The sequence below is a fragment of the Somniosus microcephalus genome, unplaced genomic scaffold (genome assembly GCF_052327205.1).
Source record: "Somniosus microcephalus isolate GS21.2 unplaced genomic scaffold, FLI_Smic_1.0 scaffold267, whole genome shotgun sequence".
Classification (NCBI taxonomy): Eukaryota; Metazoa; Chordata; class Chondrichthyes; order Squaliformes; family Somniosidae; genus Somniosus; species Somniosus microcephalus.
Window position 1 is genome coordinate 1,550 of NW_028225454.1, and position 25,916 is coordinate 27,465.

At 50.7% G+C, this 25,916-nt stretch overlaps 1 protein-coding gene across 3 annotated transcripts; it reads left to right on the plus strand.

The window, feature by feature from the left end:
- Positions 1 to 2,487: 2,487 nt before the first annotated feature.
- Positions 2,488 to 19,641, plus strand: LOC147081952 (interferon-induced protein with tetratricopeptide repeats 5-like). 3 transcript variants are annotated; one of them, XM_085980571.1, is made up of 3 exons: positions 2,488 to 2,593; positions 4,441 to 4,575; positions 16,984 to 19,641. In XM_085980571.1, the coding sequence occupies exons 2-3, from the start codon at positions 4,571 to 4,573 to the stop codon at positions 18,431 to 18,433; spliced, it is 1,455 nt and encodes a 484-aa protein (XP_085836697.1). In that variant the 5' UTR covers positions 2,488 to 2,593; positions 4,441 to 4,570; the 3' UTR covers positions 18,434 to 19,641. The 3 variants fall into 3 exon arrangements, with proteins under 3 accessions (XP_085836697.1, XP_085836698.1, XP_085836696.1); XM_085980572.1 differs by having other exon boundaries at positions 2,500 to 2,527; XM_085980570.1 differs by lacking the exons at positions 2,488 to 2,593; positions 4,441 to 4,575 and adding an exon at positions 4,702 to 5,070.
- Positions 19,642 to 25,916: the final 6,275 nt, after the last annotated feature.

The following is a 25,916-nucleotide window of genomic DNA, read 5'->3' on the forward strand; positions in this document are numbered from 1 at the left end:
AGTCTCCCTCTCCCCCTGAGCCCCCATTCCCTAGTCTCCCTCTCCCCATGACCCCCCCATTCCCCAGTCTCCCTCTCCCCCTGACCCCCCCATTCCCCAGTCTCCCTCTCCCCGAGCCCCCATTCCCCAGTCTTCCTCTCCCCCTGACCCCCCATTCCCCAGTCTCCCTCTCCCCGAGCCCCCGTTTCACTCTCCCCCGAGCCCCCGTTCCCCAGTCTCATCTCCCCCATGCACCAGTCGGCCTCGCCCCGAGCCCCAATTGCCCTGTCTCACTCTCCCCCATTCCCCAGTCTCCCTCTCCCCCCGAGCCCCCATTCCCCAGTCTCCCTCTCCCCCCGAGCCCCCATTCCCCAGTCTCCCTCTCCCCCTAGCCCCCATTCCCCAGTCTCCCTCTCCCCAAGCCCCCATTCCCCAGTCTCCCTCTCCCCCGAACCCCCATTCCCCAGTCTCCCTCTCCCCCTGAGCCCCCATTCCCCAGTCTCCCTCTCCCCCCGACCCCCCATTCCCTAATCTCCCCCTCCCCGAGCCCCCATTCCCCAGGCTCCCTCTCCCCCCCGAGCCCCCATTCCCGGCTCCCTCTCCCCCCGAGCCCCCGTTCCCCAATCTCCCTCTCCCCGAGCCCCCATTCCCCAGTCTCCCTCTCCCCTGATCCCCCATTACCCAGTCTCCCTCTCCCCCGAGCCCCCATTCCCCAGTCTCCCTCTCCCCTGATACACCATTCCCCAGTCTCCCTCTCCCCCGAGCCCCCATTCCCCAGACTCCCTCTCCCCTGAACCCCCATTCCCCAGTCTCCCTCTCCCTGAGCCCCGATTCCCCAGTCTCATCTCACCCATGCTCCAGTCGGCCTCTCCCCGAGCCCCAATTCCCCAGTCTCACTCTCCCCCATTCCCCAGTCTCCCTCCGTCCCCGTGACCCATTCCCCAGTCTCCCTCTCCCCCCGAGCCTCCATTCCCCAGTCTCCCTCTCCCCCTGAGCCCCCATTCCCTAGTCTCCCTCTCCCCATGACCCCCCCATTCCCCAGTCTCCCTCTCCCCCTGACCCCCCCATTCCCTAATCTCCCCCTCCCCGAGCCCCCATTCCCCAGGCTCCCTCTCCCCCCCGAGCCCCCATTCCCGGCTCCCTCTCCCCCCGAGCCCCCGTTCCCCAATCTCCCTCTCCCCGAGCCCCCATTCCCCAGTCTCCCTCTCCCCGAGCCCCCATTCCCCAGTCTCCCTCTCCCCCGAGCCTCCATTCCCCAGTCTCCCTCTCCCCCCGAGCCCCCATTCCCCAGTCTCCCTCTCCCCCGAGCCTCCATTCCCCAGTCTCCCTCTCCCCCCGAGCCCCCATTCCCCAGTCTCCCTCTCCCCGAACCCCCATTCCCCCTCTCCCCCATTCCCCAGTCTCACTCTCCCCAGAGCCCCCATTACCAAGTCTCCCTCTCCCCGAGCCCCCATTCCCTAGTCTCCCTCTCCCCGAGCCCCCAGTCTCAAACTTCCCCAGTCTCCCTCTCCCCGAGCCCCCATTCCCCATTCTCTCTCTCCCCCATTCCCCAATCTCACTCTCCCCCGAGCCCCCATTGCCAAGTCTCCCTCTTCCCCCGAGCCCCCATTCCCCAGTCTCCCTCTCGCCCGAGCCCCCGTTCCGCAGTCTGCCTCTACCCCCGAGCCTCCATTCCCCAGGCTCCCTCTCCCCCCGAGCCCCCATTCCCCAGTCTGCCTCTCCCCCAGAGCCCCGATACTCCAACCTCCATCTCCTTCCCCCGAGCCCCATTTCTCAGTCACCAGCTCCGCCCTCCCAGAGCCCCCATACTCCAGTCCCAATCTGCCCCCCGAGCTCCCATTCCACAGTCTCTCTGTCTCCCCCGAGCCCCCATTCCCCAGACTCCCTCTGTCCCCGAGTCCCCAGACTCCCTCTGTCCCCGAGACCCCATTCTCCAGTCTCCATATCCCACCGAACCCCGATTCTGCAGTCTCTCTCTCCCGCGATTCCCCATTCCTGAATCTCCCTCTCCACCATTACCCAGTCTCCCACTCACACAATCCTCAGTCTCCCTCCCTCTCTCCCCGAGCCCCCATACCCCAGTCTCTATCTCCCCCCCGAGCTCCCATTGCGCAGTCTCTCTCCCTCCCCCGAGCCCCCATTCCCCAGTCTCCCTCTCACCTCGAGCCTGTAAGATTCTGAAAAGTGTAATAAAACCGCTGCGACCGTGTGAAGATCAAAATTGTGAACGAATTGTAAGATGATAATGGACAGATTTAAAATGTAAGAAATCAGCATGTGTTCTTTGTTTGTGAAGACACAAAATGGTGGTCAGTATGTGTTCTTTGGTTGAGAGGCCACCTGAGCAAGAAGGGGAGAACATACATCTCACAGGAACAGGAATGTGTCAAGCGGATGGAACTCCAATTAGGGAAGGTTTGGAGTAGAACAGACCTATGCAAGGGAGGCAGCGAGTAATTTACGATCAACGAGGCCTTATAACCCAGTGGCGGGAGTTTTTCAGAGATAAGAAGGAGAACAGAGAAGAAAAAGCAGGAGGAAGATTGAAGTGAGAAAGCTGGCCAGTTCATGTTTCAACTTAGTTTCCTTTGACCGATCACCCAGAAATGCAGGAGTATGTATGAGAATTGGACATGGGCTTAGATAAAGTTAAAGAGGGTACTTTTATGTACATTTGAATCATTAAAGGGGCATTTTTATATACTTTGAATTGATAAGTTGCAGGCATATTTATTGCCGGGAGTTCTTTGAATTTATTGCCAAAGGTGCTTCTATGTACACTTGAATTTTGAACTATAGTCTGATTAATAGACCAATTTTATTGATCACATCCTTGTCTATCATTGTTAAGCTAATTCGTAATTCTCAAGGTCCGAGCTGTAGTAAGAGAAAGTGCTACAAGCCCCCATTCCTCAGTCTCCCTCTCCCCATTTCCCTGTCTCCCACTCTCCCATTCCCCAGTCTCCATCCCTTACCCGAGCCCCCATTCCCCAATCTCCCTCTCGCCCATAGCCCCAGTTCCCCAGTCTTCCTCTCCCCCTGAACCCCATTCCTCAGTCTATCTCCCCCATTCCCCAGTCTCCCACTCCCCCATTCCCCAGTCTCCCTCTTTCCCGAGACACAGTTCCCCAGTCTCCCTCACTCCCCGAGCCCCCATTCCCCAGTCTCCCTCTTTCCAGAGCCCCCATTCCCCAGTCTCCCTCTCACCCCCGAGCCCCCATTCCCCAGTCTCCCTCTCCCCCAAGCCCCCATTCCCCCTCTCCCCCAAGCCCCCATTCCCCAGTCTCCCTCTCCCCGTCTCCCCCATTCTCCAGTCTCCCTCTCCCCAAGCCCCCATTCCCCAGTCTCCCTCTCCCCCATAGCCCCAGTTCCCCAGTCTCCCTCTCCCCCTGAACCCCATTCCTCAGTCTATCTCCCCCATTCCCCAGTCTCCCTCTCCCCATAGCCCCAGTTCACCAGTCTCACTCTCCACCTGAACCCCATTCCTCAGTCTATCTCCCCCATTCCCCAGTCTCCCACTTCCCCAGTCTCCCTCTTTCCCGAGACACAGATCCCCAGTCTCCCCCACTCCCCGAGCCCCCATTCTCCAGTCTCCCTCTTTCCAGAGACACCATTCCCCAGTCTCCCTCTCCCCCGAGCCCCCATTCCCCAGTCTCCCCCGAGCCTCCATTCCCCAGTCTCCCTCTCTCCCGAGCCGCCATTCCCCAGTCTCCCTCTCCCCCGAGCCGCCATTTCCCAGTCTTCCTCTCCCCCTGAGCCCCATTCCCCAGTCTCCTTCTCCCCCTGAGCCCCCATTCCCCAGTCTTTCTCTCCCTCGAGCCCCCATTCCCCAGGCCCCCTCTCCCCCCAAGCCGCCATACACCAGTCTTCCTCTCCCCCCGATCCCCCATTCCCCAGTCTTTCTCTCCCCCGAGCCCCCATTCCCCAGGCCCCCTCTCCCCCCGTCTTTCTCTCCCCCGAGCCCCCATTCCCCAGGCCCCCTCTCCCCCATTCCCCAGTCTTCCTCTCCCCCCGAGCCTCCATTCCCCAGTCTTCCTCTCCCCCCAAGCCCCCATTCCCCAGTCTTTCTCTCCCCCGAGCCCCCATTCTCCAGTCCCCCTCTCCCCGAGCCCCCATTCCGCAGTCTCCCTCTCCCCCCGAGCCCCCGTCTCCCTCTTCTCCCCCCCCCGAACCGCCATTCCCCAGTCTCCCTCTCCCCCGAGCCCCCATTCCCCAGTCTCCCGAGCCCCCATTCCCCAGTTTCCCCAGACTCCCCCTCCCCCGAGCCCCCATTCCGCAGTCTGCTTCTCGTCCGGAGTCGCCATTCCCGTCTCCCTCTCCCCATTCCCCAGTCTCCTTCTCTCCCCATAGCCCCATTCCCCAGTCTCCCTCTCCTCCCGAGCTCCTGATCATGGAGGCTTTTTCAGAATACAGCTAACCTTCAGATGGCAAATATCAGACATGGTCTGTTTCGCTTTCCAGTTTCACTTTCAGGCAGCAATTCCTCAAAATCAGCTGATTCCAGATGGTATAAAGATATCCGGGAAGACAAACCTTGCAGTCTTTCAGCTGATCGGCTATCTGAAGTACAGGTGAAATCCAGACCAGCATCATGAGGTCAGTGATCACTTTATTAGATGTATCGAGATTTTACAAAATAATACTGACATTGTCAGTGATATTAACGCGGAGACGGGATCAGAGCGGGGGAGGGGGCAGGGGCGATAGTGGGCGACAAAGCACAATATTGTGGGACGTGTGGGAATATCCGACTTCAATGGGGATTCCTCATTATCATTTTACTTCCAGGTTTCGTGTCTCCAACCCGCAAGACATGATTTCACCTGGACTATTTAAAGGGCCAGTTCACAGAGGCAATGGAGGAGGAGGTTTGCAGTTAACTACACTGGGCTGGAAGGAGTATAGGGAGGGTTATGGAAGGAAGGAGGACAAAGGCTGCGCCCAGGTTTAATGAGGCGTCCCTGGATGTCATTGAGTCCTCATCAGATGAGGAGTGCTGAGCGGCTTGTTCCTCCTGCACCTCTAGTCCTCACTGCTGTGCTATGTCATGCAGAGTGCAGCACACCACGATTATCCTGCAGACCCTCATTGGTGAGTACTGAAGGAGACCTCCAAACCTGTCTAGGCACCTGAAGCACAACCTGAGCGTGCCAATGGCTTGCTCAATGACACATCTGGTTGTCATATGGCTCCTGTTGTAACGCTCCTGGTGTTCATCAGTGGGGTTCCTCAGAGGTGTCATCAGCCAGGTTTGAAGGGGATATCCTTTGTCGCCTTTCCCTTAAGGCTGGTTCCAGGTCTGAACATGTTGGGGATGCTGGACTGTCGCAGCATGAAAGCATCATGGCAGCACCCAGGGAATCTGGCGCAGACCTGCATGAACCTTTTTTTTGTGGTTACACACCAGCTGAACATTGATGGAATGGAATCCCTTGTGGTTGACAAATACTCCTGGTTGATCTGTGGGGTGCTCGGATTGCCACGTGTGTGCAGTCGATGGCAGCCTGCACTTGTGGGAAGCCAGCCAGAGATGCGGATCCGAGTGCCTGCTGATTCTGGCTATTGTCATCACAGGGGAAGCTTATATACTTCCCAGCACTGGCAAACAATCCATCAGTCACCTGCCTTATGCATTTACTTGCAGCTGACTGCGAGACCTTCGCTATATCTCCGGTAGCGCCTTGGAAGGAACCGGAGGCACAGAAATTGAGGCCGTGGTGACCTTCACAGCCGCTGGTAATGCATGGCCGCCAGGTCCACCAGGGAGCAGGTCTTCTTCTAGGAGGCTGCAGATGTCTGCGCCCACCTGACCTGACAATCTCAGCCTTCAGACCCATTGCTCTTCCGACACATCAAGGAAGCTGAGCCTCTGTCTGTAGACCCTGTTAGATGGGTAGTGCTTCCTGTGACCTCGAACCCTCTGTTACTCCCTTGTCTGCTGGCCACCTGCGGCTCTCTCCACAGCACGCCCTTGCTGCCGATAATGCTCATTCTCTTCCTCATCTAAAGTCCAAACAAAGCAGCCATAGCGCCACCCATAGTGATCCTCTGTGCGTGAACACCTCTAAACTCTACAAACAACTCTCACACCAAGAACTCTCACTAAACTGTTCCAGAGGGAACTGGGAAAGCAGCTGTGAGCTCTGAACCTTTGGGCCTTCTGACCTTTAACCTCCCCTGTAAAGAGCCGTCCAATCCCGCCTCGGGTTCATTGCTGAGTTTCCCAACCCTCAGAAAACCCATTAATTCCAAATCAGGTTCATAATCGCATTATAGGAGCCTGATTTACATATGTTAATGACCGTCCGACCGCTCCACGGCAGGACACTCAGATGCTCTGATATGCGTCGCCATTAAAAAGGCGGCAAGCGTGTGCTCGTTGGGTTAGGGCTGCGTTTCAGTATTTAAATGTTTAACCCCACCCCTGACACTCTCCTGCCCTAATATCAAAGCCACTGTTTTCAAACCCATTGAAATGAAGGGAGCTGGGGCTATCTGTTTATAGCAGAGGCATATTTATAGCAAGGCAGCCACCTCAGGGCAAACTCCTTCCTAAACCTGCCTCCCTGAGCCTGCCACAATGAAAATAGAACATTTCTTAAAGCAGGAGACTGGTGATGGTGGAATTGCTCTCTCTCTCTCTCTCTCCACTCTATCTCCCTGTGTTCCCTCCCTCTCTGTGAGAGCTGGGACTGGTGCCTGCACTAGGTTCCAGAGGGTGGCAGTGTAGCGTTATTAGTTGCAGATGTTACTACTGTACACATAGACTGTGCGTTTTTATAAAAGACACAATCAGAAATCTCCAAGTGTGTTGCTAATCGTTACTCGAAGGGTGCTGTTTTATAACAATATAATAATCATGTATCATTGTCAGTGTGCCACTGATTTATGATAACAGAATCAGTCACATTTCATGTGAGCATTCAGAGGAAGGGTTTGGGATCTGTCCCTGGGTCTGTGAGCACTCAGGGGAAGGGTTTGGGATCTGTCCCTGGGTCTGGGAGCATTCGGGGGAAGGGTTTGGGATCTGTCCCTGGGTCTGTGAGCACTCAGGGGAAGGGTTTGGGACCTGTCCCTGGGTCTGTGAGCACTCGGGGGAAGGGTTTGGGATCTGTCCCTGGGTCTGTGAGCACTCGGGGGAAGGGTTTGGGATCTGTCCCTGGGTCTGTGAGCACTCGGGGGAAGGGTTTGGGATCTGTCCCTGGGTCTGTGAGCACTCGGGGGAAGGGTTTGGGATCTGTCCCTGGGTCTGTGAGCACTCAGGGGAAGGGTTTGGGATCTGTCCCTGGGTCTGTGAGCACTCGGGGGAAGGGTTTGGGATCTGTCCCTGGGTCTGTGAGCACTCAGGGGAAGGGTTTGGGATCTGTCCCTGGGTCTGTGAGCACTTGGGGGAAGGGTTTGGGATCTGTCCCTGGGTCTGTGAGCACTCAGGGGAAGGGTTTGGGATCTGTCCTTGGGTCTCTGAGCACTCGGGGGAAGGGTTTGGGATCTGTCCCTGGGTCTGTGAGCACTCGGGGGAAGGGTTTGGGATCTGTCCCTGGGTCTGTGAGCACTCAGGGGGAAGGGTTTGGGATCTGTCCCTGGGTCTGTGAGCACTCAGGGGAAGGGTTTGGGATCTGTCCCTGGGTCTGTGAGCACTCGGGGGAAGGGTTTGGGATCTGTCCCTGGGTCTGTGAGCACTCAGGGAAGGGTTTGGGATCTGTCCCTGGGTCTGTGAGCACTTGGGGGAAGGGTTTGGGATCTGTCCCTGGGTCTGTGAGCACTCAGGGGAAGGGTTTGGGATCTGTCCTTGGGTCTCTGAGCACTCGGGGGAAGGGTTTGGGATCTGTCCCTGGGTCTGTGAGCACTCGGGGGAAGGGTTTGGGATCTGTCCCTGGGTCTGTGAGCACTCGGGGGAAGGGTTTGGGATCTGTCCCTGGGTCTGTGAGCACTCCGGGGAAGGGTTTGGGATCTGTCCCTGGGTCTGTGAGCACTCGGGGGAAGGGTTTGGGATCTGTCCCTGGGTCTGTGAGCACTCAGGGGAAGGGTTTGGGATCTGTCCCTGGGTCTGTGAGCACTCAGGGGAAGGGTTTGGGATCTGTCCCTGGGTCTGTGAGCACTCGGGGGAAGGGTTTGGGATCTGTCCCTGGGTCTGTGAGCACTCGGGGGAAGGGTTTGGGATCTGTCCCTGGGTCTGTGAGCACTCGGGGGAAGGGTTTGGGATCTGTCCCTGGGTCTGTGAGCACTCGGGGGAAGGGTTTGGGATCTGTCCCTGGGTCTGTGAGCACTCGGGGGAAGGGTTTGGGATCTGTCCCTGGGTCTGTGAGCACTCGGGGGAAGGGTTTGGGATCTGTCCCTGGGTCTGTGAGCACTCGGGGGAAGGGTTTGGGATCTGTCCCTGGGTCTGTGAGCACTCGGGGGAAGGGTTTGGGATCTGTCCCTGGGTCTGTGAGCACTCAGGGGAAGGGTTTGAGATCTGTCCCTGGGTCTGTGAGCACTCGGGGGAAGGGTTTGGGATCTGTCCCTGGGTCTGTGAGCACTCGGGGGAAGGGTTTGAGATCTGTCCCTGGGCCTGTGAGCACTCAGGGGAAGGGTTTGGGATCTGTCCCTGGGTCTGTGAGCACTCAGGGGAAGGGTTTGGGATCTGTCCCTGTGTCTGTGAGCACTAAGGGGAAGGGTTTGGGATCTGTCCCTGGGTCTGTGAGCACTCGGGGGAAGGGTTTGGGATCTGTCCCTGGGTCTGTGAGCACTCAGGGGAAGGGTTTGGGATCTGTCCCTGGGTCTGTGAGCACTCCGGGGAAGGGTTTGGGATCTGTCCCTGGGTCTGTGAGCACTTGGGGGAAGGGTTTGGGATCTGTCCCTGGGTCTGTGAGCACTCAGGGGAAGGGTTTGGGATCTGTCCTTGGGTCTCTGAGCACTCGGGGGAAGGGTTTGGGATCTGTCCCTGGGTCTGTGAGCACTCGGGGGAAGGGTTTGGGATCTGTCCCTGGGTCTGTGAGCACTCGGGGGAAGTGTTTGGGATCTGTCCCTGGGTCTGTGAGCACTCGGGGGAAGGGTTTGGGATCCGTCCCTGGGTCTGTGAGCACTCAGGGGAAGGGTTTGGGATCTGTCCCTGGGTCTGTGAGCACTCGGGGGAAGGGTTTGGGATCTGTCCCTGGGTCTGTGAGCACTCAGGGGGAAGGGTTTGGGATCTGTCCCTGGGTCTGTGAGCACTCAGGGGAAGGGTTTGGGATCTGTCCCTGGGTCTGTGAGCACTCGGGGGAAGGGTTTGGGATCTGTCCCTGGGTCTGTGAGCACTCAGGGGAAGGGTTTGGGATCTGTCCCTGGGTCTGTGAGCACTTGGGGGAAGGGTTTGGGATCTGTCCCTGGGTCTGTGAGCACTCAGGGGAAGGGTTTGGGATCTGTCCTTGGGTCTCTGAGCACTCGGGGGAAGGGTTTGGGATCTGTCCCTGGGTCTGTGAGCACTCGGGGGAAGGGTTTGGGATCTGTCCCTGGGTCTGTGAGCACTCGGGGGAAGGGTTTGGGATCTGTCCCTGGGTCTGTGAGCACTCCGGGGAAGGGTTTGGGATCTGTCCCTGGGTCTGTGAGCACTCGGGGGAAGGGTTTGGGATCTGTCCCTGGGTCTGTGAGCACTCAGGGGAAGGGTTTGGGATCTGTCCCTGGGTCTGTGAGCACTCAGGGGAAGGGTTTGGGATCTGTCCCTGGGTCTGTGAGCACTCGGGGGAAGGGTTTGGGATCTGTCCCTGGGTCTGTGAGCACTCGGGGGAAGGGTTTGGGATCTGTCCCTGGGTCTGTGAGCACTCGGGGGAAGGGTTTGGGATCTGTCCCTGGGTCTGTGAGCACTCGGGGGAAGGGTTTGGGATCTGTCCCTGGGTCTGTGAGCACTCGGGGGAAGGGTTTGGGATCTGTCCCTGGGTCTGTGAGCACTCGGGGGAAGGGTTTGGGATCTGTCCCTGGGTCTGTGAGCGCTCGGGGGAAGGGTTTGGGATCTGTCCCTGGGTCTGTGAGCACTCGGGGGAAGGGTTTGGGATCTGTCCCTGGGTCTGTGAGCACTCAGGGGAAGGGTTTGGGATCTGTCCCTGGGTCTGTGAGCACTCGGGGGAAGGGTTTGGGATCTGTCCCTGGGTCTGTGAGCACTCGGGGGAAGGGTTTGAGATCTGTCCCTGGGCCTGTGAGCACTCAGGGGAAGGGTTTGGGATCTGTCCCTGGGTCTGTGAGCACTCAGGGGAAGGGTTTGGGATCTGTCCCTGGGTCTGTGAGCACTCAGGGGAAGGGTTTGGGATCTGTCCCTGGGTCTGTGAGCACTCGGGGGAAGGGTTTGGGATCTGTCCCTGGGTCTGTGAGCACTCAGGGGAAGGGTTTGGGATCTGTCCCTGGGTCTGTGAGCACTCCGGGGAAGGGTTTGGGATCTGTCCCCGGGTCTGTGAGCACTCAGGGGAAGGGTTTGGGATCTGTCCCTGGTTCTGTGAGCACTCGGGGGAAGGGTTTGGGATCTGTCCCTGGGTCTGTGAGCACTCAGGGGAAGGGTTTGGGATCTGTCCCTGGGTCTGTGAGCACTCTGGGGAAGGGTTTGGTATCTGTCTCTGGGTCTGTGAGCACTCAGGGGAAGGGTTTGGGATCTGTCCCTGGGTCTGTGAGCACTCAGGGGAAGGGTTTGGGATCTGTCCCTGGGTCTGTGAGCACTCTGGGGAAGGGGTTGGGATCTGTCCTTGGGTCTGTGAGCACTCAGGGGAAGGGTTTGGGATCTGTCCTTGGGTCTGTGAGCACTCAGGGGAAGGGTTTGGGATCTGTCATAAGAACATAAGAAATAGGAGCAGGAGTAGGCCAATCGGCCCCTCGAGCCTGCTCCACCATTCAATAAGATCATGGCTGATCTGATCCTAACCTCAAATCTTCTATCACTCTGCATCCACCCGAACCCATGTGATCTCCCGGGAGAGGCGAAAAACCAGATAAAGACCCAATGGACAATTTGGGAGAAAAAAATCTGGGAAATTCCTCTCCGACCCATCTAGGCGATCGAAATTCTTCCAGGAGATCACTCTGCCCCTATATTTTCTACATTACTTACCTTCTGTAAAGGCGATCTCCACCCCAGCCAGGAACAGGAATAAAACCATCTCCTGAAATCTAACACAGAATTAGAACACAGTAGGAGCAGAACCAGGCTACACGGCCCCTGGGCCCACTCCACTACCCACAGGGCCATGACCATTCCGAACCTAGACTCATGTCCAATTTCCTGCCCGCTCCCCGTAACCCTTAATTCCCTTTACTTCTAGGAAACTATCTATTTCTGTTTTAAATTTATTTAATGATGTAGCTTCCACAGCTTTCTGGGGCAGCAAATTCCACAAACCTACCACCCTCTGAGTGAAGAAGTTTCTCCTCATCTCAGTTTTGAAAGAGCAGCCTCTTATTTTAAGATTATGCCCCCTAGTTCTAGTTTCACCCATCATTGGGAACATCCTCACCGCATCCAGCCGATCAAGCCCCTTCACAATCTTATATGTTTCAATAAGATCGCCTCTCATTCTTCTGAACTCCAATGAGTAGAGTCCCAATCTACTCAACCTCTCCTCATATGACCACCCCCTCATCCCCGGGATTAACCGAGTGAACCTTCTTTGTACTGACTCGAGAGCAAGTATGTCTTTTCTTAAGTATGGACACCAAAACTGTATGCAGTATTCCAGGTGCGGTCTCACCAATACCTTGTACAACTGAAGCAATACCTCCCCGTTTTTATATTCCATCCCCCTAGCAATAAAAGCCAACATTCCATTGGCCTTGATCACTTGCTGCACCTGCATACTAACTTTTTGAGTTTCGTGCACCAGGACCCCCAGATCCCTTTGTACTACAGTACTTTCCAGTTTCTTGCCATTAAGATAATAACTTGCACTATGATTTTTCCTGCCAAAGTGCATAACCTCACACTTTCCAGTATTGTATTCCATCTGCCAAATCTCTGCCCACTTGCTTAGCCTGTCTATGTCCCTTTGCAGGTTTTTTATGTCCTCCTCACTCACTACTTTCCGTCCCATCTTTGTAGCATCTGCAAACTTTGATATGTTACACTCGGTCCCCTCCTCCAAATTGTTAATATAGATTGTAAAGAGTTGGCGACCCAGCACTGACCCCTGCGGAACACCACTAGTTACTGGTTGCCAATCTGAGAACGAACCGTTTATCCCAACTCTCTGCTTTCTGTTAGAGAGCCAATCCTCCACCCACGCCAGAATATTACCCCCAATCCCGTGATTTTTTATCTTGAGCAATAATCTTTTGTGTGGCACCTTGTCAAATGCCTTTTGGAAGTCTAAATACACTACGTCCACTGGTTCCCCTTTATCCACCCTGTATGTTACTTCCTCAAAAAACTCCAGCAAACTTGTCAAACATGACTTCCCCTTCATGAAACCATGCTGAGTTTGTCCTATTAAATTATGTTTATCCAAATGTCCCGTTACTGTCTCCTTAATAATGGACTCTAACATTTTACCAACCACAGATGTTAGGCTAACAGGTCTATAGTTTCCAGCCTTCTGCCTACTACCCTTTTTAAATAAGGGTGTTACATTAGCAGTTTTCCAATCTGCCGGGACCTTTGCTGAGTCCAGTGAGTTTTGGAAAATTATTACCAATGCATCCACAATCCCTACCGCTACTTCCCTGAAGACCCTAGGGTGCAAGCCATCAGGTCCAGGGGATTTATCCGCCTTGAGTCCCATTATTTTACCAAGTACCACTTCCTTAGTGATTTTAATCGTATTTAGTTCCTCCCCCGCTAGAGCCCCCTGTTTGTCCAGTGTTGGGATATTCTTAGTGTCCTCTACTGTAAAGACTGATACAAAATAATTGTTCAGTGTTTTTGCCATCTCCATGTTTCCCACCATTAATTTCCCGGTCTCATCCTCTAAGGGACCAACATTTACTTTAGCCACCCTTTTTCTTTTTATATAACTATAGAAACTTTTACTGTCTGTTTTTATATTTTTTGCTAATTTACTTTCATAATCTATCTTCCCTTTCTTAATCAATCTTTTAGATATTTTTTGCTGTCTTTTAAAGACTTCCCAATCTTCCATCCTCCCACTAGATTTGGCTACCTTATATGCCCTTGTTTTTAGTCGGATACTATCCTTAATTATTTTACTTAGCCACGGATGGCTATCTTTTCTTTTACACCCTTTTTTCCTCAGTGGAATATATTTTTTTTGGAAGTTGTAAAATAACTCCTTAAATGTACACCACTGATCATGTACCGTCTTACCCTTTAATCTATTTTCCCAGTCCACTCTAATCAATTCCGCTCTCATACCTTCATAGTCTCCTTTATTCAAGCTCAGCACGCTAGTTTGAGATCCAACCTTCTCACCCTCTAATTGAATATGGAACTCAACCATGTTATGGTCACTCATTCCAAGGGGATCCTTTACTAGGACATTTTTAATTAATCCTGTCTCATTACACAGGACCAAATCTAAGGTTGCTTGCCCCCTGGTCGGTTCAGTTACATACTGCTCAAGAAACCCATCCCTAATACACTCAATGAACTCATCCTCAGGCTGCTCTGCCCAATTTGATTTGTCCAGTTAATATGATAATTAAAATCCCCCATAATTATAGCTGTTCCCTTATTACAAGCCTCAACTATTTCCTGATTAATACTCTGTCCAACAGAGTTGCAACTGTTCGGAGGCCTATAGACTACACCCACTAGTGTTTTTTTCCCCTTATTATTCCTTATCTCCACCCAAACTGTTTCACTATCCTGCTCCTTTGACACAATATCATTTCTCTGTATTATAGTGATTCCTTCCTTTATTAACATTGCCACCCCACCTCCTCTCCCTTCCTGCCTGTCCTTCCTGATTGTTAAATAACCTGGTATGTTTAATTCCCAGTCATGGTCACCCTGCAGCCATGTTTCTGTAATGGCCACAAGATCATACCCATATGTCGTTATTTGTGCCGTTAACTCATTCATTTTGTTACGAATGCTACGTGCATTCAGATAAAGAACTTTCAAATATGTTTTGTAACACTTAGTTCCTGTTTTTTCCCTTTTTAGTACTTTACTTTTTACTCCATACCTTCTGTCCCTTCCTGACACATTCTGTTTTTTAATTCCCCCACTGCTACCTAAGTCTATGACCTTCTCTGTTGTCATTTCTATTATTTGCTCTCTAGAAACCTCCCCCCCACTAATTAGTTTAAAGCCCTCTCTACAGCCCTAGTTATATGATTCGCCAGGACTCTAGTCCCAGCACTGGCCAAGTGGAGTCCGTCCCAACGGAACAGCTCCCTCCTGTCCCAGTATTGGTGCCAGTGTCCCAAGAAGCAAAACCCATTTCTCCCACACCAGTCTTTGAGCCACGCATTTAACTCTTTAATTTTATTTATCCTAGCCATATTCGCTCGTGGCTCAGGTAATAACCCAGAGATTATTACCCTTGAGGTTCTGTTTTTTAATTTGATCCCTAGCTGCTCATACTCCTTTAACAGAACCGTCCTCCTTGTCCTATCTACGTCGTTTGTACCAACATGGACCACGACAACTGGATCCTCCCCCTCCCACTCGAAGTTTCCTTCCAGCCCAGAAGACATGTCCTTAACCCTGGCACCGGGCAGGCAACACAACCTTCGGGACTCCCGCTCTTGACTGCAGAGAACCCTATCTATCCCCCTAATGATGCTATCCCCTACCACTACAACATTTCTTTTTACTCCCTCCACTTGAATGGCCCCCTGTACCACGGTGCTGTGGCCAGGTTGCTCATCCTCCCTGCAGTCCCCGCTCCCGCCCTCACAGGGAGTAAGAACCTTGATCCTGCTGGACAAGAACAAGGGCTGTGTCTCCTTCAACACTACATCCTGGATCCCTGTACCTTCCTCACTCGTAGTCACACCGTCCTGTCCCTGACCACGGACTACATCTGCAGTAATTAACTTCATAGATGTGACCACCTCCTGATACATAGAGTCCAGGAACTTCTCCCCCTCCCTGATGTGTCGCAGTGTCTGAAGCTCGGTCTCAAGCTCCATAACATGGAACTTGAGTTCCTCTAGCAGCCAACACTTGTCGCAGATGTAATCACCGTGAGCCTCAATGGGGACCACCGGCTCCCACATCTCGCAACAGTAACACATCACCTGCTCCATTCTATATAATTAATTAAATTTCTTATTATTAGTTATGAAGACCCTGCCTGGATATAGATGATAATGTCACACCACTATTCAAAGGACTTACCAACTTAAAGGTATAAAAGAGAAGAGAAGGAAGAAAACCAACCAACCAGCTGATCACCAACCTCCTCCTTGAATACTGTCTGTGGGGCCTGTTTGGTTGACTCGTCTCGCTGCTCCGCCTCCGCAGTGCTGTCTAAGCCTGGGAGTGGGGAACAAAACAGAGCAAAAAACACACCCTCACCTCCCACTTATCCGAACTCTCCTACTTAGCAAACTCCAGCACCACTCAATGCACAAAGCACTCCGTGCACTGCACTAGCCCCTCCCCTTTTATACCCGGATTCTACTTCCGGTTTAAACTGCCCAAGAGTTTAAAAAACCCTTAAAAAATTAAACTTACTTCAAATAATTGACTTCTTAACACACTAAAATTCACAAAATACACTTAAATGATTTTTCTCCCACTTAGCAAACTCCAGCACCACTCAATGCACAAAGCACTCCGTGCACTGCACTAGCCCCTCCCCTTTTATACCCGGATTCTACTTCTGGTTTAAACTCCCCAAGAGTTTAAAAAACCCTTAAAAAATTAAACTTACTTCATATAATTGACTTCTTAACACACTAAAATTCACAAAATACACTTAAATGATTTTTCTCCTTGGGTCTGTGAGCACTCAGGGGAAGGGTTTGGATCTGGGGTGAGCCCTAGTGTATGGGAGCACTGAAAGTGGGATCCCAGGATCTGGTAATAATTTGAGGCAAGGCCTGTGGTCTTGGAGCTTTGAAGAGTAAGGAATTGGTTAGGAGCTAGGAGACAGAGAGTTGGGATAATGGGTTTGTACTCGAATTGGCAGGATGTGATTAGTGGTGCCCCCAGAGATTTGTACTGGGGCCTCAGCTTTTCACTGTGTTTATCAATGACTTAGATGAAGGAATGGAGAGTTGTATATCCAAGTTTGCTGGTGACCCTAAGTTAGGTGGCACAGTAAATAAGGCAGATAGGATTAGACAGTTCCAAAGGCACATTGACAGCTTAAGCAAGTAGGAAAAACTGCAGCAGATGGACTTCAGTGTGGGGAAATGTGAGCTCATCCGCTTTGGAGCTAAGAAAGATCAGAATATTTTCTCAATGGTGACGTGCTGCTTGACCAATCCTACAGTTCAGTGACCTGATGGTTGACCAATCAGTACGTCATGGGCGGGACTTAATCCTCCAGTCTCCCTAAACTTCGCCGCCATTTTTTTCATCGCCACAGGGACAGCACCAGCCAAACAAACCCCCACATTGCGACTCTGGGAGCGGCAGGTGAGTTTACACACAGCGGGCGGGTCATCCGCAGTGGCCGCCCGTCAACCGCGCCACCCGCAGCGGAGCTCAGCTCGGGTCCGTCTCGCCCCGAGAGCCTGGCCGGGCCTCAAGCGCTAGGCCCGAGACACGCAACGGGCGGGCGAGCTGCAGCTGCCGGCCGTCAACCGCGCGATCCCCTGGGGAGCTCAGCTCGGGTCCGTCTCCGCCCGAGATCCCGGCCGGCCCTTAACCACTAGGCCCCGCACTGCCGATATCACAACGGCACCGGGCCTGACGCGCTACTCAGGGAGACGGGAGGGAGGGACAGAGAGAGGGGCAGGGACGGGAGGGAGGGAGAGGAGAGGAGAGGGGCAGAGGGATGGAGAGAGAGAGGGGACAGACACGGGCAGGGAGACCGCGCGGCCCAAAATTGCCCTGGCAACGCCGGGCACCCCCTGCTAGTTGATTTATATATGAGCTAAAAATGTAAGTTAGATACACATAAGATGGGCTTTGATGATTTTGTTCTCTTACAGCAACACACTGAAGGATTGCTTGAAAGCAAAACTTGGCCAGCTTCAATGTCACTTCACGTGGGGCCCACAGAAAGACAGTATTGACTTGGACGACATGAAGTATAGATTACAAGATTCAATACAGGCTGGTGTGAAATACCAGGCCATGCCTTACAACCATCTTGCTTTTGTAAACTGTCTGCAAGGCAAATGTGAAGAGGCAATTCAAAACTTAAAGGAAGCTGAAAAGATTCTGAGGGAGAATCATGAACATGAATTTGAAAGAAGAAGCATCATCACCTATGGAAACTATGCCTGGGTATATTATCACATGGGACAACTGACAGAGGCCCAGTCCTACCTCGACAAGCTGGAGATGATCTGTAAACGATTTACTAATGGCTCTCGGTATACAGCACTGATACCTGAAGTATACGGGGAGAAGGGTTGGTCACTGTTGAAACCTTCTAGGCAATATTATGAAGAGGCAAAGGAATGTTTTGAGAAGGCTCTGGAGGAAGATCCTGATGACACTGAATGGAATGCTGGTTATGCGATTGCTCTGTTTCGCCTGGAAGGAGATACTTGTACCCGAGAGAGTGGTGAACCCAGTCAATCAGTGAAGCAGTTGCGACGTGTGCTGGAGCTTGATCCAGATGACTCTGTAGCCATGGTGCTGTTGGCTCTAAAACTACAAGAGTTCAAGCAAAAGGAGGAAGCTCTCTCATTAGTTGAACAAGCATTGCAGAAGTCCCCTGACCTTCCATATGTAACTCGTTATGCAGCAAAATTTTTGAGAAGAGAAGGAGATGTGGAAAAAGCTTTGGAGCTGTTGAAGAAAGCATTAGAAATTAGCCCAAACTCTACCTTCTTACACCACCAAATAGGTCTGTGTTACAGAAACAAACTATTTCAACTGATCAAAAATCCTGGCAGCAAAATTCCTCGCAATCCTGCTTTTCAACAGAAAGCGGAGTTGATCAAACTATGCAAGTATTATTTTGAAAAGGCATTTGAACAGAAGCCATCATTTGTTTTTGCACAATTGGATTTTGCAGGAATCTGTTCATTAAATGGAGAATATCTCAAAGCAGAGGAGATCTATTGCAATCTACTGCAATTAGAGGATAATCGTCCTGATAATAAGCAGGCAATATGTTTACAGGCTGGGTTATTTGAACTGCGTCACAGAAGATCTGAATCAAAGGCCATCACCCATTTTCTGGAAGGACTTAAAATCCAACGTGGCACAAAAAGTTGGGAATTGTGTCGTGAAAACTTGAGAAAGATTGCAACAAAACAAATTGACAGGAATCCCAGAGACAGCAAGGCCTTTGGTCTTCTTGGGTTCCTGCACCAGCTGGACGGGGAGAAGTGTGAAGCTATTGAGTGCTTTGAAAAGGCCTTGGAGGTTGATCGTGACAATGAAGAATATCTAAGTGCTCTTTGTGAATTACGCCTTTCTATCTAGGTCAACGCTGACTTTCCCAGCTGAAACTACACACAGCGGGGTAGAGTTTCTGCTTCGGGTGTAATCGGTAACTTGGGCGCAAATTGTGCTTGAAATTACACTAGACAGGTTACAGTTCAAGTATCTGCTAGAATGTATTTGCATAATCACAAACATTCAATGAACCAGTCAAATCGATCAGTGTAATAAAATGTAATCAGTTATTTTTCTTTCAATTAAAAAAATTCATTGTTGTATTTAAGAGTGATAACCTGGTGCCGTTTTATTAATACAGCTGAAAATGGATTTACCACAAAAAAAAGCATTTTTAATAGAAGTGTACAGCATTTCACCGGTGAGAAACCTGATGTAAAATGAATGAAAATGACTTAAAAAAGCTATACTGAACCATTTATTAGTTTCATAGTTGTCAGTTTGTAAGTAAATTAAATAAATTTAACATGTAATACTTTTAAATCGTGCCCACTACTGCCTGGGTGCCGAAGAAAACGAGCTCAATTTGAAAATCCTCCTCGAACGGCCACAAACAGGAGCAATCAGCGGAAACTCGCCATCCTCGGGATTCCGATCTGGGGGCGTGGCCAGTTTTGGAGGCGGGGCCGGCTTCGGGTGGAATGATTTTTAAACAAGCGTTAAAGATCACGGAAAACTCGATTTACACTTGACGTAAATCATGCTCGAATTTCTGTGATCTTTTGTGCTGGTTCGGCTGATTTCATCCGGATTGTACGGATAAAACTAACGCAAATTAGCGAAAACTCTACCCCAGTGTTTGAAAGATGCATTGATGCTCGCTGATCTATGGACAAGTTTGGCAGGATCTGACTTAACTTGTTTAATATAGACTGTTAGTACTTTCATTCCAAGCAGCCTTTACTTTGTAAACGCATAAATATTTGTGAGTACAGTCCCCGCCGATTTGCCCGCTATACGTGATGGCCAGTATAATGGCTGAATAAAGATTATTTTCTCTCTCTCTCGCTCTGTAACAAACTGCCCGCAGCTCCCTGATTTCCAGCCTCTTCAATGGAAGCGGTTCAATTCCACCGGGTGACTTACGGCTAAAGGATATAAAAATAGATTAAAATGGTTAAAAATAATGAAGCTTTATAGTTGCAGATACAGATTTTCCAATGAGAAATGTTAATTTGCTGTAATATCAGAGGCTGAGTGTTAAAATAACCAATAAAAAGAAACTGTAGCTATGATTTTATTTGTGTCATTGATCTCTGCTGATGCTGAGAGTAAGTGTCGCTCATAGTCCATAAGTTGAGATGGTGAACTGTACCAGCTCTGTAAGGAACATTCAGACCAGCCTTTAACACTGGCAGTAAACTTAACAGCTGATGATTGTGGAGTGAAACAAGGCCCTTGCACTGCTCGCTGTAGACGTAATGCTATTAGAGAAAGGCTAACCGAGAAAAATAGAAAAATAGGAGCAGGAGTCGACCATTTGGCCCTTTGAGCCTGCTCCGCCATTCAATATGATCATGGCTGATCCTCTATCTCAATACCATATTCCCACTCTCTCTCCCCATACACTTTGATGCCTTTTGTGTCTAGAAATGTATCTATCTCCTTCTTAAATATATTCAGTGACTTGGCCTCCACAGCATTCTGTGGGAGAAATTCCAAAGGTTCACCACCCTCTGAGTGAAGAAATTTCCCCTCATCTCAGTCCTAAATGTCCTACCCCGAATCCTGAGACTGACCCCTCGTTCTAGAGCCCCCAGTCAGGGGAAACGTCCTCCCTGCATCCAGTCTGTCTAGCCCTGTCAGAATTTTATACGTTTCAATGAGATCCCCTCTCATTCTTCTAAACTCTAGTGAATACAGGCCTAGTCGACCCAATCTCTCCTCATACGACAGTCCTGCCATCCCAGGAATCAGTCTGGTGAAGCTTCGCTGCACTCCCTCTATGGCAAGTATATCTTTTCTTAGGTAAGGAGACCAAAATTGCACACAGTGTGGTCTCACCAAAGCCCTGTATAACTGCAGTAAGACATCCTTGCTCCTGTACTCCAATCCTCTTGCAATGAAGGCCAACATATAAGATTGAAACATATAAGATTGTGAAGGGGTTGGATCGGGTGGATGCGGGGAAGATGTTCCCGATGATGGGTGAAACTAGAACTAGGGGGCATAGTCTTAGAATAAGGGGCTGCTCTTTCAAAACTGAGATGAGGAGGAACTACTTCACTCAGAGGGTGGTAGATCCATGGAATATGCTGCCCCAAAAAGCTGTAGAAGCTACATCATTACATAAATTTAAAACAGAAGTAGACAGTTTCCTAGAAGTAAAGGGAATTAAGGGTTACGGGGAGCGGGCAGGAATTTGGACATGAGTCTAGGTTCGGATCGGTCATGGCCCTGTGGGTAGCGGAGCGGGCCCAGGGGCCGTGTAGCCTGATCCTGCTCCTATTTCGTGTGTCTAATTCTGTTAGATTCAGGAGATGGTTCTGTGATAGTGGATTGGTGGTTAGGATCAGATCAGCCATGATCTTATTGAATGGCGGAGCAGGCTCGAGGGGCCAATTGGCCTACTCCTGCTCCTATTTCTTATGTTCTTATGTAACATACCATATGCCTTGCTGCACCTGCATGTTTGCTTTCAGTGATTGGTGGACCAGGACATCCAGGTCACTTTGTACGTCAATATTTCCCAATCTATCACGATTTAAATAATACTCTGCCTTTCTGTTTTTCCTACCGAAGTGGATAATTTCACATTTATCCATGTTAAACTATATCTGCCATGTATTTGCCCACTCACTCAACTTGTCTAAATCGCCTTGAAGCCTCTTTGCATCCTCCTCACTACTCACAATCCCACCTAGTTTTGTGTCGTCAGCAAACTTGGAAATATTACATTTGGTTCCCTCATCTAAGTCATTGATATATATTGTGAATAGCTGGGACCCAAGCACTGATCCCTGCGGTACCCCACTATTCACTGCCTGCCACCCCAAAAAAGACCCATTTATTCCTACTCTCTGTTGCCTGTCTGTTAACCAATTTTCAATCCATGCCAGTATATTAACCCCAATCCCATGTGCTTTAATTTTGCACACTAACCTCTTATGTGTGACACTATCAAAGGCCTTCTGAAAATCCAAATACACCACATCCACTGGTTCTCCCTTATCTATTTTCCCAATTCTATCCTCAAAAAAACTCCAGTACGTTTGTCAAACACGATTTCCCTTTTATGAATCCATGTTGACATTGTCTAATCTCGTTGATATTTTCTAAGTGTCCTGTTATCACATCCTTTATAATAGACTCTAGCATTTTCCCTACTACTGATGCTAGTTCCCCATTTTCTCTCTCCCTCCTTTTTTAAATAGTGGGGTTACATTTGCCACCCTCCAATCTACAGGAACTGTTCCATAATATATAGAATTTTGGATGACAACCAATGCATCCACTATTTCCACGGCTACCTCTTTTAGTACTTTGGGATGCAGATTATCAGGCCCTGGGGATTTATTGGCTTTCAGTCCCATTAATTTCTTTAGCACTATTTTTTTACTAATATTAATGTCCTTTAATTCCTCCTTCTCACTGGACCCTTGGTTCCCTAGCATTTCTGGGAAGTTATTTATGTCCTCTTCCATGAAAACAGAACCAAAGTATTTGTTTTATTGCTATGCCATTTCCTTGTTCCCCATTATAAATTCTCCCGTTTCTGACTGTAAGGGACCTACATTTGTCTTCACTAATCTTTTTCTTTTTATATACTTGTAGAATCTTTAACAGTCCGCTTTTATGTTCCTTGCAAGTTTACTCTCACACTCTATTTTTCCCCTCTTAATCAATTTCTTGGTCCTTTTTTGCTGAACTCTAAACTGCTCCCAATCCTCAGGAGGAATCTCACAAAAAATATTAAGAATTCTGAAAATAAGTACAATCAATGGTACACAAAGCTCAAGTACTCACATTTAAAGCAATTCCCAGTTTAAAGATGTTTTCTCTTATCTGGACTTTCTTGATGGAGTCTCCAACATGAAGGGTTTAAAGATCGCGCTGAATGAAGGTACATATGTGCATGCCTGATGACATTATTGCACATACCTGATGACGTCACCACGTAAGATTGGAAGTGTGCATGCTCGAGAAATTCGATTTGTGCATGTGTGAACACAGCCTGGTGGAGCCTGTCAAAGGAGGACGCACGCCTGATGACATTAATGCATGTATGTTCAACTGCGCATGCACAAACTCGAGCACATATGTGAAATGCGGCCGATGTGTGCATGTGGAAACTTAACAATGCGAGGATGGCATTGCTGTCAACGTGAGCTTAGCCATGAACTTTTATGCGTCGGGCTCCTTCCAGGCTGGAGCAGGCGATATTTCCAATATCTCGCAATTCGCCATGCACTGTTGCATAAGAGAGGTCACTGAGGCTCTGTATGCAAAGAGAGCTAAATACCTTTCATTCTCTCTTGCCAGAGAGAAGCAGGCGGAGTGAGCACATGGCTTCGCCAGGATTGCAGGCTTCCCCATGGTGCAGAGTGCAATTGATGTACGCATGTCACTTTGTGGGTGTCGCATGTCAACTCTGAAATGTACCGCAACTGGAAGGGATTCCACTCCCTCAGTGTCCAGCTGAGCCACCACGACAAACCAGAGAGTGGCTTCTGGGCAACAAGGGCAATCCGCTGACCGCCTGACTCATGACTCCGGTGCACAACCCAACCACACGTGGGCAGCATACATATAATGAAAGCCATGCTGCCTCATGCAATCTGAAAGAGCAGACCATTGGCGTCTTTAAACAATGCTTCCACTGCCTGGACAGCTCTGGAGAGGCCGTGCAGAACTCACCAGAACACGTCTCAAATTCGTCGTTTCTGCTGCATGCTCCACAACCTCGAGATCCTGAGGGCATTGCCCTTACCACCACGTATATGGCAAAGAGCTGCAGAGGAGGACGAGGAAGAGGAAGAGGAGCATGACGAGGAGGAAGAAGAGGAGGAGTATGGGAGAAGGCAACCTACACAGCTCCTTTCTGGCTGGGCTGTCCGTGATTGACTCATTCGGCTGTGGTGCCAGTGAATGCAAACACAGTTACCCATTCAGCAACTGTCCCACAACTTACATATAGATAGAAACATAGAAACATAGAAGATAGGAGCAGGAGTAGGCCATTCGGCCCCTCGAGCCTGCTCCGCCATTCAATGCGATCATGGCTGACCATCCAAGTTCAGTACCCGGTCCCTGCTTTCTCCCCATACCCCTTGATCCCTTTATCCTTAAGAAATATATCCAACTCCTTCTTGAATATATTTAATGTATTGGCCTCTACTGCCTTCTGTGGTAGAGAATTCCACAGGTTCACCACTCTCTGTGTGAAGAAATTCCTCCTCATTTCTGTCCTAAAAGGCTTACCCCTTATCCTTAGACTGTGACCCCTGGTTCTGGACTCCCCGACCATCGGGAACATCCTCCCTGCATCTAGTCTGTCCAGTCCTGCCAGAATTTTATAAGTTTCAATGAGAGCCCCTCTCATTCTTCTAAAGTCCAGCGAGTACAAGCCCAATCGTCCCAATCTCTCCTCATACGTCATTCCTGCCATCCCAGGTATCAGCCTGGTGAATCTTTGCTGAACTCCTTCCATGACAAGAATATCCTTCCTCAGATAAGGCGACCAAAACTGCACACAATTACTTACCTCTGTTACTGACCATCACAGTGTCCTCTTGGCCACAATGCTTCAATAAAAGTCAGCACAAAACAAACATCCCTAACCAAATTTTTTAAACAAACCATCCAATATTGCATTCCAAAGTAAACTAATCACCCTTGTGCAGTCCCTTAGTACTTGTCTTCCGTCTGCCTTTGCCTGCCCCAGTGCTCCTATGCAGTCCTACCCCAGTGGCTGCAGCATGGCTGGTGGAAGGCTGCTGACATTCAGTGGGGGAGACTGCAGATGGCCTTGGAGCACGACCTTGAGCAGTTCTGGGCCTAGAAGGCTCAGCTTCGGATGGCACCACCTCGGCATGCGCAGCAGCAGTCTGGTCTGGCTGACATGCAAAATCAAGGGCACTGATAGAGTGGCAGTGGTGGGAGGACAAATGCTGTCAACCTGAGAGAGGACAACAGGTTCTTGCTGCAAGAAGCCACTCCACTCCCCCAGGGCGGCGCCTCAGTAATCCTAGTAATCTGTTGCAGGACAGATTGCTGGAATGCTGTGATACCCTGCAAGCTCCTTTCGACACTGGTAACCGCAGCCACGAAGGCAGCAGTCTGTGCCTGTGTGGCAACAAGCTGAGCTTGCATGATCTCAGTCTGAGCTTCCACTGCAGCACTCAGGCATTGGATGGCTTCTGCTTGTGCTGCAATGGAAGATGAGACATCAGTCAGCAGATGCTGCATCATGGATGAGTCCACAAGTGCGTTAATCGATTTACCCACCAATTCAACACTGGAAACGATGGGCTCCAAGCTCTGTGCAAAGCCCTGTGCAAGGTTAGTGCTGGATTCCTCCCTGCTCTTTGATATTGAACTCAGACTTTCTGGCAGACCTGACAATGCACCAAGCGTTTCATTGTGCAAACCCATTAGCATTCTTCTGTAGGCCACCCCACTGAAGTCCTCATCTGTTCTCTGCCGTAGAACTCGTGTGTGACCTCACGCCCTGGTGAGCTGGCACCTGTGCTACATTTTCCCCCTGCCCTGGCTATAATCCACTCATGCCTGTGTCTCACCGTGTGCAGATCCCGCCTCTATGCTACCCTCTAAATTCACGCAGTGTCAGCATCTGAGCTGGTGCCTGTGAGTGTGAAATCGAGTGACGGTGCTGAGCCTTCAGTATCACTGCCTTCTTCCTCTTGCAGTTCCTGCTCCTCCACCGCTGCCTGGCCAGGTTGGAGTTCTTGGCTCTCTGAAAGGAGAAAGGCCCACGGGCAGGGTTGTGGTGTAGGGGGTGGTGTGTGGTGGTGTTTGGCGCGTACGCCCAGTCAATTATGCCTCTGACTGTTTTGTGAGTGGTTCGAATCGCTCCCACGCCCCTGGGTTCTAGACACTGGACTTAGGTACAAGGCGGCTGTTGTGTATGTACCTTTAAGAGAATAACTGGTCTCAGACTGCAGTACCAGCAGTGACCACCCCTGTATAAAAGGCGCTAGTGAGACTCGGTTGTTTCAGTTTCACTATTGACTTCCATCAGTAAAGACTTATTTTGTTCCACTCCTGCTGTCCGTGTCTCAATTATTCACGGACGTAATGCTGGCGACGAGCAGATACGAACCTACCTACAGTCTGCACCACCTCCTGGGATCCATTCCTACAGCGAAGTGAGCAGAGGTCGAGGCCAGAAAGAAAAGAAAGTAAGAAGCAGTAGAAACGGGCGTCGACCGTGGGCATCCGCCCTGTGTTGCGGAGTTGAAGATTGCTGGAGAAGCTGTCGGAAGCGGGCCTGGTTCCTGTCGACGGTGCTTCAGCTAATCGGGCTGGTGGCAGGTAGTGCACTGATCCT

Excerpts from the sequence above, each read along its gene's own strand:
- LOC147081952 (XM_085980570.1), top strand. The coding sequence starts at position 5,027 with ATGCAGAGTGCAGCACACCACGATTATCCTGCAGACCCTCATTG. Across the intron at positions 5,071-16,983 it reads TATCCTGCAGACCCTCATTG|CAACACACTGAAGGATTGCT; the intron begins GTGAGTACTGAA and ends GTTCTCTTACAG.